This window comes from Salmo salar, chromosome ssa22 (assembly GCF_905237065.1).
Source record: "Salmo salar chromosome ssa22, Ssal_v3.1, whole genome shotgun sequence".
Taxonomy (NCBI): domain Eukaryota; kingdom Metazoa; phylum Chordata; class Actinopteri; order Salmoniformes; family Salmonidae; genus Salmo; species Salmo salar.
The window spans coordinates 29496114-29522391 of record NC_059463.1 but is presented as its reverse complement, the minus strand read 5'-3'; the positions used below and the strand labels follow the sequence as shown (position 1 = coordinate 29522391).

The 26278-nt window shown below is 43.3% G+C and overlaps 1 protein-coding gene across 7 annotated transcripts; it reads right to left on the bottom strand.

The window, feature by feature from the left end:
- Positions 1–789: 789 nt before the first annotated feature.
- Positions 790–26084, bottom strand: LOC106583211 (scm-like with four MBT domains protein 1). Of its 7 annotated transcripts, none has more exons than XM_014167124.2 (22): positions 25902–26084; positions 24602–24741; positions 24327–24422; positions 24152–24243; positions 23781–24024; positions 23526–23614; positions 23126–23369; positions 22738–22832; positions 22517–22618; positions 22202–22361; positions 22028–22110; positions 21581–21707; positions 15403–15516; positions 15245–15287; positions 15036–15100; positions 14806–14948; positions 14513–14622; positions 3725–3900; positions 2132–2307; positions 1657–1890; positions 1421–1549; positions 794–1324 (listed from the first exon to the last, which is right to left on the bottom strand). In XM_014167124.2, exons 3-22 carry the CDS (start codon positions 24349–24351, stop codon positions 1184–1186), a joined length of 2592 nt encoding a protein of 863 aa, XP_014022599.2. In that variant the 5' UTR covers positions 24352–24422; positions 24602–24741; positions 25902–26084; the 3' UTR covers positions 794–1183. The 7 variants fall into 7 exon arrangements, with proteins under 7 accessions (XP_045561245.1, XP_014022599.2, XP_014022600.2 ...); XM_014167125.2 differs by lacking the exon at positions 25902–26084 and adding an exon at positions 25509–25857; XM_045705289.1 differs by lacking the exons at positions 24602–24741; positions 25902–26084 and adding an exon at positions 25509–25859 and having other exon boundaries at positions 790–1324; positions 24152–24240.
- Between the last annotated feature and the right edge of the window lie 194 nt (positions 26085–26278).

Below are 26278 nucleotides of genomic sequence, written 5' to 3'. Positions count from 1 at the left end.
TCTCAAGACATCAGTCAGGAAGTTAAAGCTTGGTCGCAAATGGGTCTTCCAAATGGACCCCAAGCATACTTCCAAAGTTGTGGCAAAATGGCTTAAGGACAACAAAGTCAAGGTATTGGAGTGGCCATCACAAAGCCCTGACTTCAATCCCATAGAACATTTGTGGGCAGAACTGAAAAAGCGTGTGCAAGCAAGAAGGCCTACAAACCTGACTCAGTTACACCAGCTCTGTCAGGAGGAATGGGCCAAAATTCACCTAACTTATTGTGGGAAGCTTGTGGAAGACTACCCGAAACGTTTGATTCAAGTTAAACAATTTAAAGGCAATGCTACCAAATACTAATTGAGTGTATGTAAACTTCTGACCCCCTGAGAATGTGACGAAAGAAATAAAAGCTGAAAGAAATAATTCTCTCTACTATTATTCTGACATTTCACATTCTTAAAATAAAGTGGTGATCCTAACTGACCTAAGACAGGGAATTTTTACTAGGATTAAATGTCAGGAATTGTGAAAAACTGGGTTTAAATGTATTTGGCTAAGGTGTATGTAAACTTCCAACTTCAACTGTATACACTGTAGTTGCTTACCAAGATGACATTAAATGTTCTTGAGTGGCCTAGTTACAGATTTGACTTAAATGGGCCTGAAAATCTATGGCAAGACTTGAAAATGGCTGTCTAGCAATGATCAACAACTAACTTGACAGAGCTCAAAGAATAAATAAAAATATTATGTACAAATATTGAACAATCCAGGTGTGGAAAACTCTTAAGAGACTTACCCAGAAATACTCACAGCTGTAATCGCTGCCAAAGGTGATTCTAACATGTATTGACTAAGGGGTGTGAATACTTATGTAAATTAGATATAAAACTTGTTTTCACTTTGTCATTATGGAGTATTGTGTGTAAATGGGTGAGAAAATAAATCAATTTAATCCATTATGAATTCAGCCCGTAACAACAAAATGTATAGTCAGTCAAGGGGTGTGAATATCTTCTGAAGGCACTGTAAACATGAAATCCCTGAAAGATACAGAATCCAGTCACATTCCAGGGTGAACAGCTGAGGCTATAAGCTGTGCCCATCCTGGAGCAGCACATACTGTACATTACAACAACGCTGGATGTGATATGGCTTAGTAATGAGCTTGAGACCAAACACACACACACATACTCCTCAGCTGGCAAAGTGCTGGTAAAAGGTCAGTTTGACCCTCTCTATAAGGTGGCACAGTTTGATGGCAGGGCCCAGCTTCAGCCCCATACACTCCTGTACTGTGGGCAGGCTCAGCAACAGCAGGGCCTGGCCGTCTATCTCCTGTCAACACGCACAACAACATGGCTCAGAAAATTTGCACACTGTGCGTGTGCGTATGTGAGTGTGTGTTTTTCCTGGTGTGTGCGTCACTCCTACCTGGTCCCTGAATATGCGTGCTAGCGGGGCACAGTCAGTAGTTCTGATGAAACGGGTCACATCAGTAATGCTCCAGCCCAGAGGACTGCTGTCCAGATGCAGCTTCTCCTGCACCTCCACCCGCCCACTCTGAGACAGAACACACACAAGGGGGGGGTTACACATATATAGTTCCAGGATCAGTGTGTGTTTGTGTGTGTGTATATTTGTCTGCATAATTATGTAACCATCACTACCTTAGGTAAGGTGGGCCCGTTCTCATCGTCTGAGTAGGAGGGTGAGCGGGCGGGTTTCCTGCGCTGGCGACGGGGTCTGTCCCGGGGGCGAGGTTCTGTAGGGGTGGGACAGGGGGAGGGAGAGGGGGGCTGGGACTTCCTCTCTGATACCTCATAGTCATCCTGCTGCTCTGAACCCGAGTCCTCCTCACTCAGATAGTAGTCCTCATCCAGGTCCTCCTCTTCTCCACTAGCCTGGGGTGGAAGAAATGTGGACAGTTATGATTAGTTTGATTACTGGCTCCTTCCATATAAAAGTTCCCCGAAACATCAGATCTAGAATTAGATTTCTCTGCAACATACCCCAAATCCTAACCTTAACCGTTAGATAACATCTGACCCTGGACCAATGGTTAGGGGCAACTCTTCTGGCTTCTCTGTGATGACTAAGTTAGTGGCAGTTGAAGGAGATGAATGATGTAAGAATGTGCAGTACCAGTGGGGAGCCAGCAGGGGTGCTGTCTACAGAGGTAGACAGGTGTTTCTTCTTGTGGACAAACAGGGGCTTCCTCTTCTTCCTCCTGCTCCCCTGCTTGGTGCTGCTCTCCAGGTTGGTGTAACCGCCAAGGGGAAGGCTGATTCGCTTGGTCTTCTGCTTACCATAGTAATGAGCTATAGAGCACATAGACATACACCAAGGAAACTATTTAGTAACCAAAAAAATTGTTAAACAAATCAAAATATATTTTAGATTTTAGATTCTTCAAAGTAGTCACCCTTTGCCTTGATGACAGCTTTTCACACTCTTGGCATTCTCTCAACCAGCTTCGTGAGGTAGTCACCTGCAATGCGTTTCAATTAACAGGTGTGCCTTGTTAAAAGTTAATTTGTGGAATTTCTCTCCTTCTTAATGCGTTTGAGCCAATCAGTTGCGTTGTGACAAGGTAGGGGTGGTTTACAGAAGATAGCTCTATTTGGTCAAAGACCAAGTCCATATTATGGCAAGAACAGCTCAAATAAGCAAAGAGAAACGACAGTCCAGCATTACTTTAAGACATGAAGGTCAGTCAATACGCAACATTTCAAGAACTTTAAAAGTTTCTTCAAGTGCAGTCGCAAAAACCATCAAGCGCTATGATGAAACTCACTCTCATGAGGACCGCCACAGGAAAGGAAGACGCAGAGTTACCTCTGCTGTAGAGGATAAGTTCATTATAGTTAACTGCACCTCAGAAATTGCAGCCCAAATAAATGCTTCACAGAGTTCAAGTAACAGACACATCTCAACATCAACTGTTCACAGGAGACTGTGTGAATCAGGCCTTCATGGTCAAACTGCTGCAAAAAAAACACTACTAGAGGACACCAATAATAAGAATAGACTTGCTTGGGCCAAGAAACACAAGCAATGGACATTAGACCTGTGGAAATCTGTCCTTTCGTCTGATGAGTCCAAATTTAAGATTTCTGGTTGAAACCACCGTGTCTTTGTGAGACAGACGGTTCTCACCATGAAGCATGGAGGAGGAGGTGTGATGGTGCTTTGCTGGTGACACTGTCACTGATTTATTTAGAATTCAAGGCACAATTAACAAGCATGGCTACCACAGCATTCTGCAGCGATACACCATCCCACCTGGTTTGCGCTTAGTGGGACAATGACCCAACACACCTCCAGGCTATTTGACCAAGAAGGAGAGTGATGGAGTGCTGCATCAGATGACCTGGTTTGGGAAGAGTTGGACTGCAGAATGAAGGGAAAGCAGCCAACAAGTGCTCAGCATATGTGGGAACTCCTTCAAGACTGGAAAAGCATTCCAGGTGAAGCTAGTTGACAGAATGCCAAGCGTGTCCAAAGCTGCCATCAAGGCAAAGGGTAGCTACTTTGAAGAACCTAAAAAATATATTTTAATTTGTTTAACACTTTTTTGGTTACTACATGATTCCATATGTGTTATTTCATAGTTTTGATGTCTTCACTATTATTCTACAATGTAGAAAATAGCACAAATAAAGAAAAACCCTAGGTGTGTCCAAACTTTTGACTGGTACTGTATGTATGCGTGTGTGCGTGTTTGGTATCACATACTGTATTTGGTCTTGGTGAGAAGGGAGCAGTTCTCCGAGCAGTGTTCCAGCACCATGTGAGGTGCGATCAGGTTGGGGCAGCACTCCAGCCTCACACACGTCTTCCTGCAGAACTCAGCCACCTGGTCAGCCGTACGGGCAATCCCCACAGTGGCCCGGTAACTCTTCCCTTTGTACCTTCACACCACAACATGGTCCAGAGCAGAATCTGATTCATTACTGTCTGTCAGAGACCAATGTGGAGGGGAGCATCTCTTCCAGTATGATATTTATGCAGTAGAGAGAGTGTATATCCTCAGTGTCACTTGACTACTACCATACAGTGGCTTGCGAAAGTATTCAACCCCCTTGGCATTTTTCCTATGTTGTTGCCTTACAACCTGGAATTAAAATAGATTTTTGGGGGGTTTGTATCATTTGATATAAACAACATTCCTACCACTTTGAAGATGCAAAATATTTTTTTATTGTGAAACAAACAAGAAATAAGACAAAAAAAACAGAAAACTTGAGCGTGCATAATTGCCACCTTTTGCAGCAATTACAGCTGCAAGTCTCTTGGGGTATATCTCTATAAGCTTGGCACATCTAGCCACTGGGACTTTTGCCCAATCTTCAAGGGAAAACAGCTCCTTCAAGTTGGATGGGTTCCGCTGGTGTACAGCAATCTTCAAGTCATACCACAGATTCTCAATTGGATTGAGGTCTGGGCTTTGACTAGGCCATTCCAAGACATTTAAATGTTTCCCCTTAAACCACTCGAGTGTTGTTTTAGCAGTATGCTTAGGGTCATTGTCCTGCTGGAAGGTGAACCTCCGTCCCAGTCTCAAATCTCTGGAAGACTGAAAACAGGTTTCCCTCAAGAATTTCCTTATATTTAGCGCCATCCATCGTTCCTTCAATTCTGACGAGTTTCGCAGTCCCTGCCGATGAAAAACATCCCCACAGCATGATGCTGCCACCACCATGCTTCACTGTGGGGATGGTTTTCTCGGGGTGATGAGAGGTGTTGGGTTTGCCCCAGTCATAGCATTTTCATTGATGGCCAAAAAGCACAATTTTTGTGTACCTTCTTCCATATGTTTGGGGAGTCTCCCACATGCCTTTTGGTGAACACCAAATGTGTTTGCGTATTTTTTTCTTTAAGCAATGGATGTTTTCTGGACACTCTTCCGTAAAGCCCAGCTCTGTGAAGTGTATGGCTTAAAGTGGTCCTATGGACAAATACACCAATCTACGCTGTGGAGCTTTGCAGCTCCTTCAGGGTTATCTTTGGTCTCTTTGTTGCCTCTCTGATTAATGCCCTCCTTGCCTGGTCCATGAGTTTTGGTGGGCGGCCCTCTCTTGGCAGGTTTGTTGTGGTGCCATATTCTTTAAAAAAATATTATAATGGATTTAATGGTGCTTCGTGGGATGTTCAAAGTTTCGGGTATTTTTTTATAACCCAACCCTGATCTGTACTTCTCCACAACTTTGTCCCTGACCTGTTTGGAGAGCTCCTTGGTCTTCATGGTGCCGCTTGCTTGGTGGTGCCCCTTGCTTAGTGGTGTTGCAGACTCTCGGGCCTTTCAGAACAGGTGTATATAATCTGAGATCATGTGACAGATCATGTGACACTTAGATTGCACACAGGTGGACTTTATTTAACCTTTCTTAGGTTGGGGGCAGTATTTTGAATTTTGGATGAATGAGGTGCCCAATGTAAACTGCCTGTTACTCAGGCCCAGAAGCTAGTATTGGATAGAAAACACTCTAAAGTTTCCGAAACTGTTAAAATGATGTCTGTGAGTATAACAGAACTGATATGGCAGGCAAAAAACTGAGGAAAATCAATCCAGGAAGTGGGATATTTTTGATGTGGGTACTTTTCTAATTGAATGCCTATACAGTATCTAAATGGTTAGTACCCAGATTGCAGTCCCTATGGCTTCCACTTGATGTCAACAGTCTTTAGACATTGTTTCAGGCTTGTATTCTGAAAAATGAGGAAGAATGAGACCATTTTGTAAGTGGCATGCAGAATGAAGCAGAGCTCGTTTACGCACATGACCGCTGTTCGTTGTTTTTCCTTTCTATTGAATGTGCTATTGTCCGGTTGAAATATTATCGATTATTTAGACAATAGACAACCTGAGGATTAATTATAAATATCGTTTGACATGTTTCGACTAACTTTACTGGTACTATTAGGATGTATTCGTCTGCATGTCGTGACCGCCTTTGAGCCAGTGGATTACTGATTACTGAGTTTTTGGGACATAAAGAGGGACTTTATCGAACAAAACGAACATTTATTGTGTAACATGGATTCTTGTGACTGCAACGATATGAAGATCATCAAAGGTAAGTAATTAATTTTATCGCTACTTCTGACTTTGGTGACTCCTCTACTTGGCTTGAAAATGTTTGTATGCTTTTGTAAGTGGGGCACTGTAAAATCTGACACAGCGGCTGGATTAACAAGAAGTTAATCTTTAAACCGATGTATAACGCTTGTATTTTTCTGAATGTTTAATTTGACTATTTCTGTATTTTGAATTTGGCGCTCTGCAATTTCACCGGATGTTGGGCAGGTGGGACGCTAGAGAAGTTAACTAATTATGTGACTTCTGAAGGTAATTGGTTGCAACAGATCTTATTTAGGGGCTTCATAGCAAAGGGGGTGAATACATATGTACGCACCACTTTTCCGTAAAATTATATTTTTATAATTATATATATTTTTTTCTCACCAATTTGGACTATTTTGTGTATGTCCATTACATGTAATCCAAATAAAAATCAATGTAAATTACAGGTTGTAATGCAACAAAATAGGAAAAACGACAAGGGGGATGAATACTTTGCCATGCACTGTATATAGTGGTGTTATGGTGCATACATAGTGACCTAGAACAGACCAAATCTACAGCACACAGAAATAAATTGTGTATGGTTTCTCATTTTATCACAATACTGTACAATAAATAGTATAATCTAAACTGTAATTATACAACGGGTAGGTCTAATCCTGACTAGTTAAAAGCGCATTCCAGCAGGTGTCTATTCCACAAGTTAACACCGCCTAAATCTATGACGTTAAAATACCTATTTACTCTGTTCCATCTGACTGTGCAATCCACTGTCGCATCAGCCCAGCCAGGCAATTTATAATTTTGATCTCCACTATAAAAAGCATCTAGACATTATCTCACATTTCTTTTAGACTAACATTTAGTTTTCAACAGCGTAGATTTGTACAACATTTTACATTTTAGTCATTTAGCAGACGCTCTTATCCAGATCGACTTACGTGAATGCATACATTTCATACATTTTTTCTCCGTACTGGTCCCCCGTGGGAATCGAACCCACAACCCTGGCGTTGTGGGTACAGCAACTGCTCTACCAACTGAGCCAAAAACCTTGCTGTTTGTCTATCCGACATTTGCAACATTGTTTCAATATTCAGATTCAATCTCCAGCAGTCCCAAAGTAATGAACGTGTCGGGAGTCGGGACGAGACAGACAGGCAGGCAGCGTTTCTCAGCCAGTTGAAATCATGAATCAGCTGGCATCATTTTTATGGGTATATACAAAGGAATGTCAGTTGAAAAATGGTAAAACAAAACCAATTGCTGCTAGTTTGCAGTCTTTCCAGCTTCAATTTGAATAAATTGTGTGAGCTGTGTTGTTGGCAAGGTCCTCTGAACAACAGTGTCCTGACGAATGAGCACATTTTCTATGCCAGGCGAAATCAGCCTCATTAACTCATTGTTATGGATGTATCCAAATAAATGTCACTAGAAAACAGCTTAAACAAATGCAAAAGCAGCTACTTTGCTGTTATTCTGGCTGTACTTTTTGATGTGACCTAGCCGTAGTTGGCTAGCTAGCAAGGAAGGGAAAATAAAGTTGCCAGCCAGTATGGCAATGGAACATTTAGAACGAACGACTGGGTCGCGTCCATAGATACAGAACAAAAAGACTGAACGACTGGGTCGCATCTCTGGCAACCGAACCGATAGAACGAACGACCAGCCGGCTTGGGTAGCAACCCTAGATTTGCCTTGGAACTAGATCTTGTGGAAGGAAAAAATAGTATGAATAAATTCATCAAAATAATGTTTTTAATTAAAACATGTCAATCATTATTTGAATATGTTAGTAACCCGTTATCCTCTCCTGTCCTGTGGTCCAGGTGTTGACTCTGCTTATCAGCTCGGCCTACAAGCCCAGCCAGGTGCTGAGGGAGCTGCAGCAGGACGCAGAGCTTAGGGGTACAGCCAGGGAGGGACTCTGAAGGCCAAGTCAGTCTACCCACCACACTATAACACCATAATAACGCTAATTAAGTGATAATGCCCTCGAAGCCGGTGTTTGTAGGATTTATTGGGACGGTTTGCCGGCCCTCGCCTTTGTCTCGGGCCCAACAATACCCATGCCAATATATCCTCCAAACACCGGCTTCTCGGACGTTATCACTAGAGGTCGACCGATTATGATTTTTCAACGCCGATACCGATTATTGGAGGGCCAGAAAAAGCCAATACCGATTAATCGGCATTTTTATTTATTTGTAATAATGACAATTACAACAATACTGAATGAACACTTATTTTAACTTAATATAGTACATAAATACTATCAATTTAGCCTCAAATAAATAATGAAACATGTTCAATTTGGTTTAAATAATGCAAAAACAAAGTGTTGGAGAAGAAAGTAAAAGTGCAATATGTGCCATGTAAGAAAGCTAACGTTTAAGTTTCGTGCTCAGAACATGAGAACATATGAAAGCTGGTGGTTCCTTTTAACATGAGTCTTCAATATTCCCAGGTAAGAAGTTTTAGGTTGTAGTTATTATAGGAATTATAGGACTATTTCTCTCTATACGATTTGTATTTCATATACCTTTGACTATTGGATGTTCTTATAGGCACTTTAGTATTGCCAGTGTAACAGTATAGCTTCCGTCCCTCTCCTCGCTCCTACCTGGGCTCGAACCAGGAACACATCGACAACAGCCACCCTCGAAGCAGCGTTACCCATGCAGAGCAAGGGGAACAACTACTCCAAGTCTCAGAGCGAGTGACGTTTGAAACACTATAAGCGCGCACCCGCTAACTAGCTAGCCATTTCACATCGGTTACACCAGCCTAATCTTGGGAGTTGATAGGCTTGAAGTCATAAACAGTGCAATGCTTGAAGAATTGCGAAGAGCTGCTGGCAAAACGCACGAAAGTGCTGTTTGAATGAATGCTTACGAGCCTGCCGGTGCCTACCACCGCTTAGTCAGACTGCTCTATCAAATATCAAATCATAGACTTAATTATAATATAATAAACACACAGAAATACGAGCCTTAGGTCATTAATATGGTCGAATCCGGAAACTCTCGAAAACAAAACGTTTATTTTTTCTGTGAAATACGGAACCATTCCGTATTTATTCTAACGGGTGGCATCCCTAAGTCTAAATATTCCTGTTACATTGCACAACCTTCAATGTTATGTCATAATTACGTAAAATTATGGCAAATTAGTTCGCAACGAGCCAGGCGGCCCAAACTGTTGCATATACCCTGACTCTGCGTGTACTGAACGCAAGAGAACTGACACAATTTCACCTGGTTAATATTGCCTGCTAACCTGGATTTCTTTTAGCCAAATATGCAGGTTTAAAAATATATACTTCTGTGTATTGATTTTAAAAAAAGGCATTGATGTTTATGGTTAGGTACAGTCGTGCAACGATTGCGCTTTTTTCGCAAATGCGCTTTTGTTAAATCATCCCCCGTTTGGCGAAGTTGGCTGTCTTTGTTAGGAAGAAATAGTATTCACACAGTTCGCAACGAGCCAGGCGGCCCAAACTGCTGCATATACCCTGACTCTGTTGCAGAGGTGACACATTTTCCCTATTTAAAAGAAATTCATGTTAGCAGGCAATATTAACTAAATATGCAGGTTTTAAAATATATACTTGTGTATTGATTTTAAGAAAGACACTGATGTTTATGTTTAGGTACAGGTTGGAGCAACGACAGTCCTTTTCGCGAATGTGCACCTCATTGATTATATGCAACGCAGGACAGGCTAGATAAACTAGTAATATCAACCATGTGTAGTTAACTAGTGATTATGATTGATTGATTGTTTTTTATAAGATAAGTTTAATGCTAGCTAGCAACTTACCTTGGCTTCTTACTGCATTCGTGTAATAGGCAGGCTCCTCGTGGAGTGCAATGTAAAGCAGGTGGTTAGAGCGTTGGACTAGTTAACCGTAAGGTTGCAAGATTGAATCCCCAAGCTGACAAGGTAAAAATCTGTCGTTCTGCCCCTGAACAAGGCAGTTAACCCACCGTTCCTAGGCCGTCATTGAAAATAAGAATGTGTTCTTAACTGACTTGCCTAGTTAAAAATATTATTAAAAAAATAAATCATAAAAATAAAAATAAAAAAAAAAATATATATATATTTTTTAAAATAAATAAATTCTTTATTATTATTTATTTATTTTTAATCGGCAAATCGGTGGCCAAAAATACCGATTACCGATTGTTATGAAAACTCGAAAAAAATGTGTTATTACATACAGCCCGGAAATAACTTTTAGTTATCAGGGTTGTGTAATTCAAAATTACACAAAATTATTCAAAATGTGTAATTCACCAGCATTACGACCATGAATACGACTTTCACGAATTGGATCCTTCGTTCGTACCCCCCACGGCAATTTAACTTATTCCAGAGGCTGCTCCAAAACACCACCGGCGTAGAAAACGTATTCGGAGTGGACTTCTCGTCTGACTCAGAAGGCATTCACACCATCCCCCGCTTCCGAATATGTTACTCGGTGATGTTCAGTCTCTGGATAATAAAGTAGACAAGCTAGGGGCGAGGATCTCCTTCCAGATAGACATCAGGGATTGTAACATACTGTTTCACGGAAACATGGCTCCGTCCATACAGCCAGCTTGGTTCTCAGTATAACGCGCAGACAGGAATAAAGAATTCTCCGGGAAGAAGAAAGTCGGGGGTGTATGTTTCATGATTAACTACTCATGGTGTGATTGTGATAACAAAGCAACTTAAGTCCTTTTGTTCACCCGACCTAGAATACCTCACAATCAAATGCAGACTGCATTATCTCCCAAGAGAATTCTCTTCGGTTACAGTCACAGGCGTGTATATTCCCCCTCAAGCCGATACAACGACGGCCCTCAAAGAACTACACTGGACTTTATGCAAACTGGAAACCACATATCCTGAGGACGCATTTATTGTAGCTGTGGATTTTAACAAATCAAATTTGAGGACAACGCTACTGAAGTTCTACCAACACATTGACTGTAGTGTTCGCTCTGGAAAACCATTGCACCACTATTACTCAACTTTTTGAAATGCCTACAAGGCCCTCCCCAACTCAATTTTGCTCCTCCCTAGGAAGAAACTCAAATAGGAAGTACCCTAAGGTCTATTCAACGCTGGTCTGACCAATCGGAATCCATGCTTTAAGATTTTTTGATCACCCGGACTTGGATATGTTCAGGGTAGACCTAAGAATATCGAAAAATACACAGATACGGTGACTGAGTTCATCAGGAAGTGTACAGGATATGTTGTACCCACTGTGACTATTAAAACCTATGCAAACCAGATACCATGGATAGATGGCAGCATTCGAGCAAAACTGAAAGAGCGAACCACCGCATTTAACCTGTTGGGGCTAGGGGGCAGTATTTGCACGGCCGGATAAAAAACGTACCCGATTTAATCTGGTTACTACTCCTGCCCAGTAACTAGAATATGCATATAATTATTGGCTTTGGATAGAAAACACCCTAAAGTTTCTAAAACTGTTTGAATGGTGTCTGTGAGTATAACAGAACTCATTTGGCAGGCAAAAACCTGAGAAGATTCCTTACAGGAAGTGGCCTGTCTGACCATTTCTTGCCCTCCTTGATCATCTCTAACAAATACAGGGGATCTCTGGCATGACGTGACACTTCCTACGGCTCCCATGGGCTCTCAGAAGGCGGGAAAAAGCTGAACGATGTAATTCCATCCCCAGGCTGAAACACATTAGCGCGTTTGGAAAGTGCTCTATCAGAGGGCCATTAGACTGAGGCTCGTGCATGAGGGGATAGCATGCTTTTACTTTCACTCTCTTTGTAATAAAAAACGATTTCCCGGTCGGAATATTATCGCTTTTTTACGAGAAAAATGGCATAAAAATTGATTTTAAACAGCGGTTGACATGCTTCGAAGTACGGTAATGGAATATTTAGAATTTTTTTGTCACGAAATGCGCCATGCTCGTAACCCTTATTTACCCTTTCGGATAGTGTCTTGAACGCATGAACAAAACGCCGCTATTTGGATATAACAATGGATTATTTGGGACCAAACCAACATTTGTTATTGAAGTAGAAGTCCTGGGAGTGCATTCTGACGAAGAACAGCAAAGGTAATAACATTTTTCTTATAGTAAATCTGACTTTGGTGAGTGCTAAACTTGCTGGGTGTCTAAATAGCTAGCCCTGTGATGCCGGGCTATCTACTTAGAATATTGCAAAATGTGCTTTCACCGAAAAGCTATTTTAAAATCGGACATAGAGTGCATAGAGTTCTGTATCTATAATTCTTAAAATAATTGTTATGTTTTTTGTGAACGTTTATCGTGAGTAATTTAGTAAATTCACCGGCAGTGTTCGGTCGGAATGCTAGTCACATGCTAGTCACATGCTAATGTAAAAAGCTGGTTTTTGATATAAATATGAACTTGATTGAACAAAACATGCATGTATTGTATAACATAATGTCCTAGGGTTGTCATCTGATGAAGATCATCAAAGGTTAGTGCTGCATTTAGCTGTGGTTTGGGTTTATGTGACATTATATGCTAGCTTGAAAAATGGGTGTCTGATTATTTCTGGCTGGGTACTCTGCTGACATAATCTAATGTTTTGCTTTTGTTGTAAAGCCTTTTTGAAATCGGACAGTGTGGTTAGATTAACGAGAGTATCGCGCCACGGGATTACACTGGCTGTTGAGTAGGTGGGACGCAAGCATCCCACCTAGCCCATAGAGGTTAACCATGGCAAGGTGACTGGGAATATGGCCGAATACAAACAGTGTAGTTATTCAATTCGTAAAGCAATCAAACACGCAAAACGTCAGTACAGAAACAAAGTGGAGTCGCAATTCAACGGCTCAGACACGAGACGTATGTTGCAGGGTCTACAGACAATCACGGACTACAAAGGCAAAACCAGCCACGTCGCGGACACGGACGTCTTGCTTCCGGACAAGCTAAACAACTTCTTTGTCCGCTTTGAGGATAACATAGTGCCACCAATGCGGTCCGCCACCAAGGACTGTGGGCTCTCCTTCTCCTCGGCCAACGTGAGTAAGACATTTAAGCGTGTTAACCCTCGCAAGGCTGCCGGCTCAGACGGCAAACCTAGCCGCGTCCTCAGAGCATGCGCAGATCAGCAGGTTGGAGTGTTTACGGACAGATTCAATCTCTCCCTATCCCAGTCTGCTGTCCCCACTTGCTTCAAGATGACCACCATTGTTCCTGTACCCAAGAAAGCAAAGGTAACTAAATGACTATCGCCCCGTAGCACTCACGTCTGTCATCATGAAGTGCTAGTTAAGGATCATATCACCTCTACCTCACATGTCACCCTAGACGCACTTCGATTTGCTTACAGCCCCAATAGATCCACAGACGACGCAATCGCCATCGCATTGCACACTGCCCTATGCCATCTGGACAAGAGGAATACCGATGTAAGAATGCTTTTCATTGACTATAGCTCAGTATTCAACACCATAGTAACCTCCAAGCTCATCATTAAGCTCGGGGCCCTGGGTCTGATCCCCGCCTTGTGCAACTGGGTCCTGGACTTCCTGACGGGCCGCCCACAGGTGATGAAGGTAGGAAACAACACCTCCACTTCGCTGATCCTCAACACAGGGGCCCCACAAGGGTGCATGATCAGACCCCCTCCTGTATTCCCTGTTCACACATGACTGCGTGGCCAGAAACAAAGAACTTTCTTCTGAAACTCGTCAGTCTATTCTTGTTCTGAGAAATGAAGGCTATTCCATGCGAGAAATTGCCAAGAAACTGAAGATCTCGTACAACGCTGTGTACTACTCCCTTCACAGAACAGGGCAAACTGGCTCTAACCAGAATAGAAAGAAGAGTGGGAGGCCCCGGTGCACAACTGAGCAAGAGGACAAGTACATTAGAGTGTCTAGTTTGATAAACAGACGCCTCACAAGTCCTCAACTGGCAGCTTCATTAAATAGTACCCACAAAACACCAGCTTCAACGTCAACAGTAAAGAGGCGACTCCGGAATGCTGGACTTCTAGGCAGAGTTCCTCTATCCAGTGTCTGTGTTCTTTTGCCCATCTTAATCTTTTCTTTTTATTGGCCAGTCTGAGATACGGCTTTTTCTTTGCAACTCTGCCTAGAAGGCAAGCATCCTGGAGTCGCCTCCAGGATGTTGTGAATTGTTAGATACTACTGCACTGTCGGAGCTAGGAACAGAAGCATTTCACTACACCAGCAATAACGTCTGCTAAATGTGTATGTGACCAATACAATTTGATTTCTTGTTATGGTGTATACTCTGTAATGTCCACTGACTTAGCCTAAGTCATCGTTCCCTGGCTCTGCATATAGTTAATGATCCCTATGAAGCAGTGCGAGTGTATCTCATCCATATCATCATATAAGGTGAGTGTTATTAACGTAGCATTATTATGGTGTTATAGTGTGGTGGGTAGACTGACTTGGCCTTCAGAGTCTCTCCCTGGCCGTGCCCCCTGAGCTCTGGGTCCTGCTGCAGCTCCCTCAGCACCTGGCTGGGCTTGTAGGCCGAGCTGATCAGCAGAGTCAACACCTGGACCACAGGACAGGAGAGGATACAGGGGGGTTAGAAAGCCATAGAAGATGACATGGTAGGATACACCACAGAATTAAATAAAATATGTATCTCTATGGGAATAACAATGGGTTGTCATCTACAGTTGTGCCTGTGTAAGATAGAGAGGAGCTGGTAGAGGTGTGCTGCTCTCTCGTTCACCTCTTTCAGCACCAGGACACAGTTGCCGGGGCCAATGCTCTGGGGCAGCTCAGCGATACGGCCCTTGTTCAGGTAGGGGCCAGAGAAACAGCGGTGGTTGAAATAGATCTTTGGGCAGCTGTACTTCCCGTTACCCTGAGCTGCTGACATAGACAGTCACACACACACGTAAGATTTTCTTATACGCATTATTTTTGCACCAATTATTTTACACAAGGAATTACACTCACCGTTCTCCGATTGGTTCAGATCCTGCTGCCTCGCTGCATCAGGGGCCGTGGCTTTAAGTGGAGATCTGCAATCGGATAAAACCAAAATAAACATACAGTTGAAAATAAAATAACACACGTTACAAAGTTGGGTAACAGTAGAGGTAAGTATCGCTTTTTTTATTTCGAATCCCTCGCTCTCTGTAATAATCAAGGTCTGCAAAGCTCACTGCTTCTCTGGTTGCACCACGGCCACACGGCTCTTCCTCGGAGCTGCAACAGAAGAGGAACAAAAGTCAACATCTATAACCTGCCAGTAACCTTCAGATAAAACACTGATATAGACCAATCACCAAAATGGTCAGGAGGTTCTTGTTTGGAGCCTGACCTCTAGGTTTGTAGGGGTGTTGGAGAGGATAGCCATTACTCTCACACCAGCTGACTGGAAAGATGTCCAGGGAGTCCACATGAGTGATGATGTCAGGGAGAGGCTGCTTCAACCCTGAGGAGAACACACAGAGCAGAGGGGAGTTTATGAGTGGCTGAACATGTGGCTGAATAGAATATGTAAAGTACCAGTAAAACAGGTTTGGACACGCCAACTCATTCAAGGGTTTTTCTTAATTTGTAATATTTTCTATACTGTAGAATAATAGTGAAGACATCAAAACTATGAAATAACACATATGGAATCATGTAGTAACCAAAAAAGTGTTAAACAAATCAAAATATATTTTAGATTCTTCAAAGTAGCCACCCTTTGACTTGATGACAGCTTTGCACACTCTTGGCATTCTCTCAACCAGCTTCATGAGGTAGTCACCTGGAATGCATTTCAATTAACAGGTGTGCCTTGGTAAAAGTTAATTTGTGGAATTTCTTTCCTTCTTAACCTCTTACATCGAGACGTTCCGCTAGCGGAACACCTGCTCCAATATCCAATGATGGGCGTGGCGCGAAATACAAACTCCTTTAACCTGTTATGGCTAGGGGGCAGTATTTTCACGGCTGGATAAAAAACATACCCGATTTAATCTGGTTACCACTCCTACCCAGTAACTAGAATATGCATATACTTATTACATATGGATAGAAAACACCCTAAAGTTTCTAAAACTGTTTGAATGGTGTCTGTGAGTATAACAGAACTCAAATGGCAGGTCAAAACCTGAGAGATTCCTTTACAGGAAGTGGCCTGTCTGACCATTTCTTGAACTTCTTTTCCATATCTGTCTTTTACTAAGGATCTCTGCTCTAACGTGACACTTCTTACGTCGTCCATAGGCGCTCAGAGCCCGGGAAAAAACAGAATGTCGTCATCCCAGCCCCAGGCTGAAACACATTATCGCCTTTCTCAAGTGGCCGATCAAGGGACTCTGGGCTTAGGCGCGTGACCCGACCGCCCCCGCCTTTGTGATTTTTTCCTCTGTTTGCCGAAAAGGAGATTCCCTGTCGGAATATTATCGCTTTTCTACGAGAAAAATGGCGTAAAAATTGATTTTAAACAGCGGTTGACATGCTTCGAAGTACGGTAATGGAATATTTAGAATTTTTTTCTCACGAATTGCGCCATGCGCGCGACCCTTCTTTACCATTTCGGATAGTGTCTGGAACGCACGAACAAAACGCTGCTATTCGGATATAACGATGGATTATTTTGGACCAAACCAACATTTGTTATTGAAGCAGCAGTCCTGGGAGTGCATTCTGACGAAGACAACAAAGGTAATGAAACTTTTATAATAGTAAAGCTGATACTGGTGAGTGCTAAACTTGCCGGGTGTCTAAATAGCTAGTCCGTGATGCCTGGGCTATGTACTTAGAATATTGCAAAATGTGCTTTCACCAAAAAGCTATTTTAAAATCGGACATATCGAGTGCATAGAGGAGGTCTGTATCTATAATTCTTAAAATAATTGTTATGCTTTTTGTGAACGTTTATCGTGAGTAATTTAGTAAAATGTTAGCGAATTCCCGGAAGTTTGCGGGGGGTATGCTAGTTCTGAACGTCACATGCTAATGTAAAAGCTGGTTTTTGATATAAATATGAACTTGATTGAACAAAACATGCATGTATTGTATAACATAATGTCCTAGGGTTGTCATCTGATGAAGATCATAAAAGGTTAGTGCTGCATTTAGCTGTCTTCTGGGTTTTTGTGACATTATATGCTAGCTTGAAAAATGGGTGTCTGATTATTTCTGGCTTGGTACTCTGCTGACATAATCTAATGTTTTGCTTTCGTTGTAAAGCCTTTTTGAAATCGGACAGTGTGGTTAGATAAAGGAGAGTCTTATCTTTAAAATGCTGTGAAATAGTCATATGTTTGAAAAATTGAAGTTTTTGTATTTTAGAGGAGTTTGTATTTCGCGCCACGCCCATCATTGGATATTGGAGCAGGTGTTCCGCTAGCGGAACGTCTAGTAGAGGTTAAAATCCGAAAACTTCAATTTTTCAAACATATGACTATTTTACATCATTTTAAAGACAAGACTCTCGTTAATCTAACCACACTGTCCGATTTCAAAAAGGCTTTACAGCGAAAGCAAAACATTACATTATGTCAGCAGAGTACCCAGCCAGAAATAATCAGACACCCATTTTTCAAGCTAGCATATAATGTCACAAAAAACTAAACCACAGCTAAATGCAGCACTAACCTTTGATGATCTTCATCAGATGACAACCCTAGGACATTATGTTATACAATGCATGCATGTTTTGTTCAATCAAGTTCATATTTATATCAAAAACCAGCTTTTTTACATTAGCATGTGACGTTCAGAACTAGCATACCCCCCGCAAACATCCGGTGAATTTACTAAATTACTCACGATAAACGTTCACAAAAACATAACAATTATTTTAAGAATTATAGATACAGAACTCCTCTATGCACTCGATATGTCCGATTTTAAAATAGCTTTTCGGTGAAAGCACATTTTGCAATATTCTCAGTAGATAGCCCAGCCATCACGGCTAGCCATTTAGACACCGACCAAGTTTAGCCCTGACCAAACTCCGATTTACTATTACAAAAGTTTGATTACCTTTGTTGTCTTCGTCAGAATGCACTCCCAGGACTGCTACTTCAATAACAAATGTTGGTTTGGTCCAAAATAATCCATCGTTATATCCAAATAGCGGCGTTTTGTTCGTGCGTTCTAGACACTATCCGAAATGGTAAATCAGGGTTACGAGCATGGCGCAATTCGTGACAAAAGATTTCTAAATATTCCATTACCGTACTTCGAAGCATGTCAACCGCTGTTTAAAATCAATCTTTATGCCATTTTTCTCGTAAAAAAGCGATAATATTCCGACCAGGAATCTGCGTTTCGGTAAACAGAGGAAAGAAAACAAAGCATTCGGTCGACGCGGACACGAGCCTGAGTCTCACAGTACTGTAACCAGCCACTACCCAAACGCGCTACTTTGTTTCAACCAGAGCCTGCAAAGCCACGATTCAGCTTTTTGCCGCCTTCTGAGAGCCCATGTGAGCCGTAGGAAGTGTCACGTAACAGCAGAGATCCTTCGTAATGGATAGAGATGGCAAAGAAGGCCAAGAAATGGTCAGACAGGGTACTTCCTGTACAGAATCTTCTCAGGTTTTGGCCTGCCAAATGAGTTCTGTTATACTCACAGACACCATTCAAACAGTTTTAGAAACTTTGGCGTGTTTTCTATCCAAAGCTGATAATTATATGCATATTCTAGTTTCTGGGCAGGAGTAATAATCAGATTAAATCGGGTATGTTTGAAAATACTGCCCCCTATCCATAACAGGTTAATGCGTTTGAGCCAATCAGTTGTGTTGTAGGGGTGTTATACAGAAGATAGCCCTATTTGGTCAAAGACCAAGTTCATATTATGGCAAGAACAGCTCAAATAAGCAAAGAGAAACGACAGACCATCATTACTTTAAGACATGAAGGTCAGTCAATACGCAAAATTTCAAGAACTTTCAAAGTTTCTTCAAGTGCAGTCGCAAAAACCATCAAGCGCTTTGATGAAACTGGCTCTCATGAGGACCACCACAGGAAAGGAAGACCCAGAGTTACCTCTGCTGCAGAGGATAAGTTCATTCGAGTTAACTGTACCTCAGAAATTGCAGCCCAAATAAATGCTTCACAGAGTTCAAGTAACAGACACATCTCAACATCAATTGTTCACAGGAGACTGTGTGAATCAGGCCTTCATGGTCAAACTGCTGCAAAGAAACCACTACTAGAGGACACCAATAATAAGAATAGACTTGCTTGGGCCAAGAAACAAAAGCAATGGACATTAGACCGGTGGAAATCTGTCCTTTGGTCTGATGAGTCTGAATTTGAGATTTTTGGTTGCAACCGCCATGTCTTTGTGAGACGCAGAGTAGGTGAACGGATGATCTCCGCATGTGTGGTTCCCAATGTGAAGCATGGAGGAGGAGATGTGATGGTGCTTTGCTGGTGACACTGTCTGTGATTTATTTAGAATTCAAGGCACACTTAACCAGCATGGCTACCACAGAATTCTGCAGCCATACGCTATCCCATCTTGTTTGAGCTTAGTGGGACTGTCATTTGTTTTTCAACAGGATAATAATCCAAAACACACCTCCAGGCTGTGTGACGGGTATTTGACCAATAAGGAGAGTGATGGAGTGCTGCATCAGATGACCTGGCCTCCACAATCACCCGACCTCAACCCAATTGAGATGGTTTGGGATGAGTTGGACTGCAGAGTGAAGGAAAAGCAGCCAACAGGTGCTCAGCATATGTGGGAACTCCTTCAAGACTGTTGGAAAAGCATTCCTCATGAAGTTGGTTGAGAGAATGCCAAGAGTGTGCAAAGCTGTCATCAAGGCAAAGGGTGGCTACTTTGAAGAATCTAAAATATAAACTCAGCAAAAAAAGAAACTTCCCTTTTTCAGGACCCTGTCTTTCAAAGATAATTCATAAAAATCGAAATAACTTCATAGATCATCATTGTAAAGGGTTTAAACACTGTTTCCCATGCTTGTTCAATGAACCATAAACAATTCATGAACATGCACCTGTGGAACGGTCGTTAAGACACTAACAGCTTACAGACGGTAGGCAAGTAAGGTCAAAGTTATGAAAACTTAGGACACTAAAGAGGCCTTTCTACTGACTCTGAAAAACACCAAAAGAAAGATGCCCAGGGTCCCATGCTGCAAGGAGGCATGAGGACTGCAGATGTGGCCAGGGCAATAAATTGCAATGTCCATACTGTGAGACGCCTAAGACAGCGCTACAGGGAGACAAGACGGACAGCTGATCGTCCTCGCAGTGGCAGACCACGTGTAACAACACCGGCACAGGATCGGTACATCTGAGCATCACACCTGCGGGACAGGTACAGGATGACAACAAAAACTGCCAAATTACACCAGGAATGCACAACCCCTCCATCAGTGCTCAGACTGTCCGCAATAGGCTGAGAGAGGCTGGACTGAGGGCTTGTAGGCCTGTTGTAAGGCAGGTCCTCACCAGACATCACCTGCAACAACGTCGCCTATGGGCACAAACCCACCGTCGCTGGACCAGACAGGACTGGCAAAAGTGCTCTTCAATGACAAGTCGCGGTTTTGTCTCACCAGGGGTGATGGTCGGATTTGCGTTTATCGTCGAAGGAATGAGCGTTACACCGAGGCCTGTACTCTGGAGCGGGATCGATTTAGAGGTGGAGGGTCCGTCATGGTCTGGGGCGGTGTGTCACAGTATCATCGGACTGAGCTTGTTGTCATTGCAGGCAATCTCAACGCTGTGCCGTACCCTTCCTGCAGGCTCATCCTGACATGACCCTCCAGCATGACAATGCCACCAGCCATATTGCTCGTTATGTGTGTGATTTCCTGCAAGACAAGAATGTCAGTGTCCTGCCATGGCCAGCGAAGAGCCCGGATCTCAATCCCATTGAGCACGTCTGAGACCTGTTGGATCGGAGGGTGAGGGCTAGGGCCATTCCCCCCAGAAATGTCTGGGAACTTGCAGGTGCCTTGGTGGAAGAGTGGGGTAACATCTCACAGCAAGAACTGTCAAATCTGGTGCAGTCCATGAGGAGACGCACTGCAGTACTTAATGCAGCTGGTGGCCACACCAGATACTGACTGTCACTTTTGACCCACCCCCCTTTGTTCAGGGACACATTATTCAATTTCTGTTAGTCACATGTCTGAGGAACTTGTTCAGTTTATGTCTCAGTTGTTGAATCTTGTTATGTTCATACAAATATTTACACGTTAAGTTTGCTGAAAATAAACACAGTTGACAGTGAGAGGACGTTTCTTTTTTTGCTGAGTTTATTTTGATTTGTTTAACACTTTTCTGGTTACTACATGATTCCATATGTTATTTCAAAAATATAAACTAAAGGAAAATAAAGGAAAACCCTCGATTGAGTAGGTGTGTCCAAACTTTTGACTGGTACTGTATATATAATAAGACTGAGTATTCAGGTAGGTGAAATTGACACCCAACAACATTATTGTCCCTCTCCCAAAACCTTACATCCCTCCAACCCAGCCCTTTTCTCTCTCCTCTAGCTGTTCTGTTCTCACCTTCCAGATGCAACCAGATGTGCTGACCTCTGACCCTAGTTATGGTTGCCACGTGAACTTGCTCAGGAGAGACAGGATTCACCGCCTCCAGCCTCATGGACTCAACAAAGTCATGATCACTCTGCCCCTGGGGAGAAAACACCTGTCATCATATCAGTTGGAGTGGTGTGTGTTTTTGGTTTTACTATCCTTGTGGGGACCAGAAGTCCTCACAAGGATAGTAAAACAAGGAAAATTCGGACAAGTGGGGACATTTGACTGGTCCCGACAAGGAAAAAGGCTATTTTAGGCTCAGGGTTTGTTTTACAGTTGGGGTTAGAATTAGGGGTTAGGTTTTGGGTTAGGATAAGGCTTAAGGAAAAATAGGATTTTGAATGGGAATCAACTGTTTGGTCCCAAAAAGGATAGTAAAACAAACATGTGTGTGTGTGGTTGTGTGTGTCTCACCACGGGGAAACAGCTCTCTGGCGCTCCTTCTGCTCCACACTGTTTCAGGTAATCCGCCCAGTCAAAGTTCTGGCCCTGGTAACCTACACACCCACATACCCAGGGACACAGTAAACTCTGTGATCCATTTCACTGGACCAGTAGAATGCCTGAGGTGAGTGTATTCTGCCCTACCTGGAGGGGGACTGAGGGGTACCCCATTTTTAAGGCTCCATTGGGCAGGGAAGATTCCGGTGCTCCCATAGTGACAGAGTAAGGATAAGCCAGGCCCCGCCCCTTCACTGTCTACCTGCAGGCTGTCCATCTGCACCCTGAAGTACTGGTCGCTCAGCACCTGGGGAACACAATGATGACATCACTGCTAAAGCCCCATACAACTAGGGGAAACCTACCACATGATAATTGTGTCATTGGTAAACACTTATCAGGAGAAGACGGATGCTGTGTGGATGAGGTGAGGGTGTTACTATGGTGAAATGTGAGCGTTACCTTGGTGACAGTAGCTGGGCGGGTGTTGAAGGGGGCAGCGGGGTCCACTGCCTCTAACTTCATCCCCTCAGAGAAGCAGTGAGGCGAGAGGACAGGCCTGTCCTACAAACACAGAAGATATGCCAGAGGGAGAGGGACACAGAAAGAGGGTGAGAGAGAGAGAGAGAGAGAGAGAGAGAGAGAGAGAGAGAGAGAGAGAGAGAGAGAGAGAGAGAGAATACCTTAAAGAAGTCTTCATTGATGGCTTCTTCTTTAGGCTGTCTAATGTTCTTTCTCACCTCCTCCCACTCTGTCTCGCTGCGCAAACCACGAAGCACTGCAACACAACACAGTGACATTATCACTAACTTTCACTAATACTTAAACACACACACACACACACACACACACACACACACACACACACACACACACACACACACACACACACACACACACACACACACACAAAACAACAGTGGTCACCAGGCAACCAGCCCAGCATTAACACATCTTATTCAACAAGATCTTGATGATTCATTGATTGAGGTGTATTTGTGTTTCTGTAGGATTCCAAAACCCGGGTTGGTCAACAGCGCCACAAGGTGCAAAGGCAGTTCTGTTCCTTACCAGCAGGTGGGGTGAGAGAGAAGCTGTTCTCCTCAGCCCAGCCAGGTGGGTGTAAGAGGGGGTCCAGGTAGAATACCCAGCGCCTGGTCTGTGACTGGGTGAGCCCCTCCGTCCCAGTGTAGCGCAGACACAGCCGGCCCCCTACGTTGTCCTCCACCTGGGCCCCCCAGGCCACCCCCGGGTCTACACTGTCCTGCAGCTCCACACAACACCCCAGGGGGAACAGGTCTCCCCCTGTCTGGGCCTGGACACAGACAGAGAAGGTTTTTTAAAAAATGGACATTTATTGATACTAAACAATCAACCTGTTCTGAAATTATTAGTAATGTTGAATAGGTCCCAACTATAGTTATGGTCCTAGTGTCCCCACCCTCCCCGCTCCTCCCTCCCCCAGACTCACCCCCTCCAGTAGGTGTGCTGGTGCACTCCCTCCCTGAGCCAGAGCCTCCTCTAGGACAGCTTCCCAGTCAGCATGTTTCTCACGGACACCTGGACACACATCATATTTATACATTTTGTACATCTATATCCTGTTCATTCCTGTATGAAAAGCTTTAACAGAGTTTTCCAATGCATTTATCTGAGCACAGGGCCAAACCGGTCTACAGCAACACAAACATCTATTTCCATCAAACCCTATGTCCCCCCTGCTCACCCTCAGGCGGTCTCATTGGTTGCCTGTGCTGCCTGCTCCAGCCCAGAGGGTGGAGGTCAGAGGTCATGATGTCACACCAGAAGTCTGCTCGTCGGTCGTCGTGGTAACCCTCGTAGCGCAGCAGCAGCAGTTGGCCACAGGTGGCGATGATGGTGGCTACCCAGTAGGGTTGGTCAGGCTCCGAACGCACACACACCTCCAAACTCATCCCTGGAGCCAGCCCTGTCTGCAGGCTACGGTCCACCTGAGAGGGAGGGAAGGGTGTGTATGTGGATATACAATAAATAGGACCATGACCACAAAAAGCTCTGGGCCCTAAATATAAGTACCATATCTGCAAATGGGCCCTGATGCAGTGTGATAAGACATACATGTTTGAAGGCGTGATGTGGAACCGCCAATACTCCATTCTCCTCCAGATACTCATCCCAGTTGAAGTCAGACTCCAGTTCAGAGCCGCCTTCTGAAAGGCACACACAAACTTACTTACAAAGACAGAAATATAATCTGAATACACCTCCGCCATTCAACAATTGTGAGACTCACCAGATTCCTGTGTCTCGGGGTTCATGATGCCCCCACTGTGTTCCCAACCCCACCCAGGAGACTGTATCAGCAGTAGCTAAAACCACTTTGATCCAACTGAAAAAGATACAAAGACAGGATGTTAATATTTAACATCCTGTCTTTGTTGAAGTACATCTGTTTAGGGCCTGGTACTCAGTGGCATTTAGATCTCACACACTACACACTTATACAGTTGCAAGTCCACCATCTCCCTCTTTCTCCATCTTATATTATACACCCATTCCCGAACTCACGCTGAAAAACCCCTTCCTGTCAAAGCAGTAATATCAAACGGTCATGGGATGTGATCGCAATGCGTGTGGAGTCTGCACTTTTGAGGTTATAAATTGCACCCTGGCAGCCTCTGCCTCGCGACAGGTGTTCCCGCCAGTATCTGAAAGAGATATTCCTATCTCAGAAAAGGTGTTGGTTGACCATGACAAACTCAGCACAAAAATGCTAATGCCAGCCTATACATAATATCTTCATATTTGGTTGCGAAAGGGGCTGAAAGAAACATTCAATATAGTATTGGTCACATACAAGGATTTCATTGGTCACATATAGCCAGCCATAGACTACAGTGAAACACTGTAATAGGCTGTACTGTGTAATAACTACGATGTTAAAATGTTTACGATGTTACTACATCAGGCCGCTTGCAATGACACATCGCAAGCTAAACAAACATCAGATAAAACACTAATCTCGAACAAGCTAGTCTGACTTTTCAGGGATAGTTTATGTCAGCATCAGCAATATTGCAATCTACTGTTGACACAATCTAGCAGGAAAAGGCGTAATGCGCCACCCCAACTTTCAATGTTATATTGTGTTCAAGTAAAATTTTATTGACAACATTGAAAAGAGAAAAGGAGAATAACAAAAGCTGGCTTGCCTATGACGGGTTTACAATGTTGATCGTGGATATTAAAGTCAGTGCGAGGAAATTGATCGGGCGCGCGAAGCTGGTGCAGTTTCCACTGACCACGAGCAAGTTAACAACTGAAATGTCAAGTATGGGTATGGCGCTGCCTACTCAGTCGAGCACAATACAGCTTATTTGACACCAGGAAAAAACACACGGGAGCCACCAAGGCAGCTGAAAATAGTACATAATAAATAATAGGTAAGTATTTCGTCCACGTACGTGAATCTCACCTTTTCCTAGTGCTTCCAAGTAAATTGAAAACGTTACCCCCGTCTTTCTCCTGTCCTCTACCTCGTTCCAATATGGCACGAACCTCAACTGCGCATGCTCGATCATTTACTTTCTCAACCTGGTGCTGTCAAGAGGCGTCCCGCACTGATGGACTTGTTCATGTATTTCAGCGATTAGAGGGGAAATATTGACATACTCTGCCCAAGGCATTGTGTTCTCTTTGTTTAAATTACAAATGCATATCTAAATTAATTCAACTTATATCCTGCCACAAACAACGACGTGCGGACCGAACAAGGATAAAGCATAAGAAAACAAGCATACACAGCCAGTCGTCGCGAACCACGCAATAAAGCACTAGTTAATACAAAAAAATGCAATTCAATACAGACCTATCTCGAGATCATTTTTCTGCATCAATTCTCTATCCTAAATGCTACTTTTCGTTTGTATCCCCCCATGTTCTTTTAAATCAAAGTCTACTTTTGTAGGCCAAAGACCAGGTTGGACTTTTTTGATTCCATAGCCTTCTTTCCTCTCGCAGGGTGGGGACTCGTGCAGTAGGTCTGACTGCTCCGTTTCCATGGCAACAACATCACGAGAAGCACAAAAGGATGGATGTGCGATGGCGGGAAACTCGACGCAATTATTTCCATTGAATTTCAATGATTGATTGATACTAGACAATATTCGCTGCCATGCAGAGTAAATTAGTAATGTTTTTTTATACAATGATATGGGACACATTTCCCTAATACACTGCATCTAA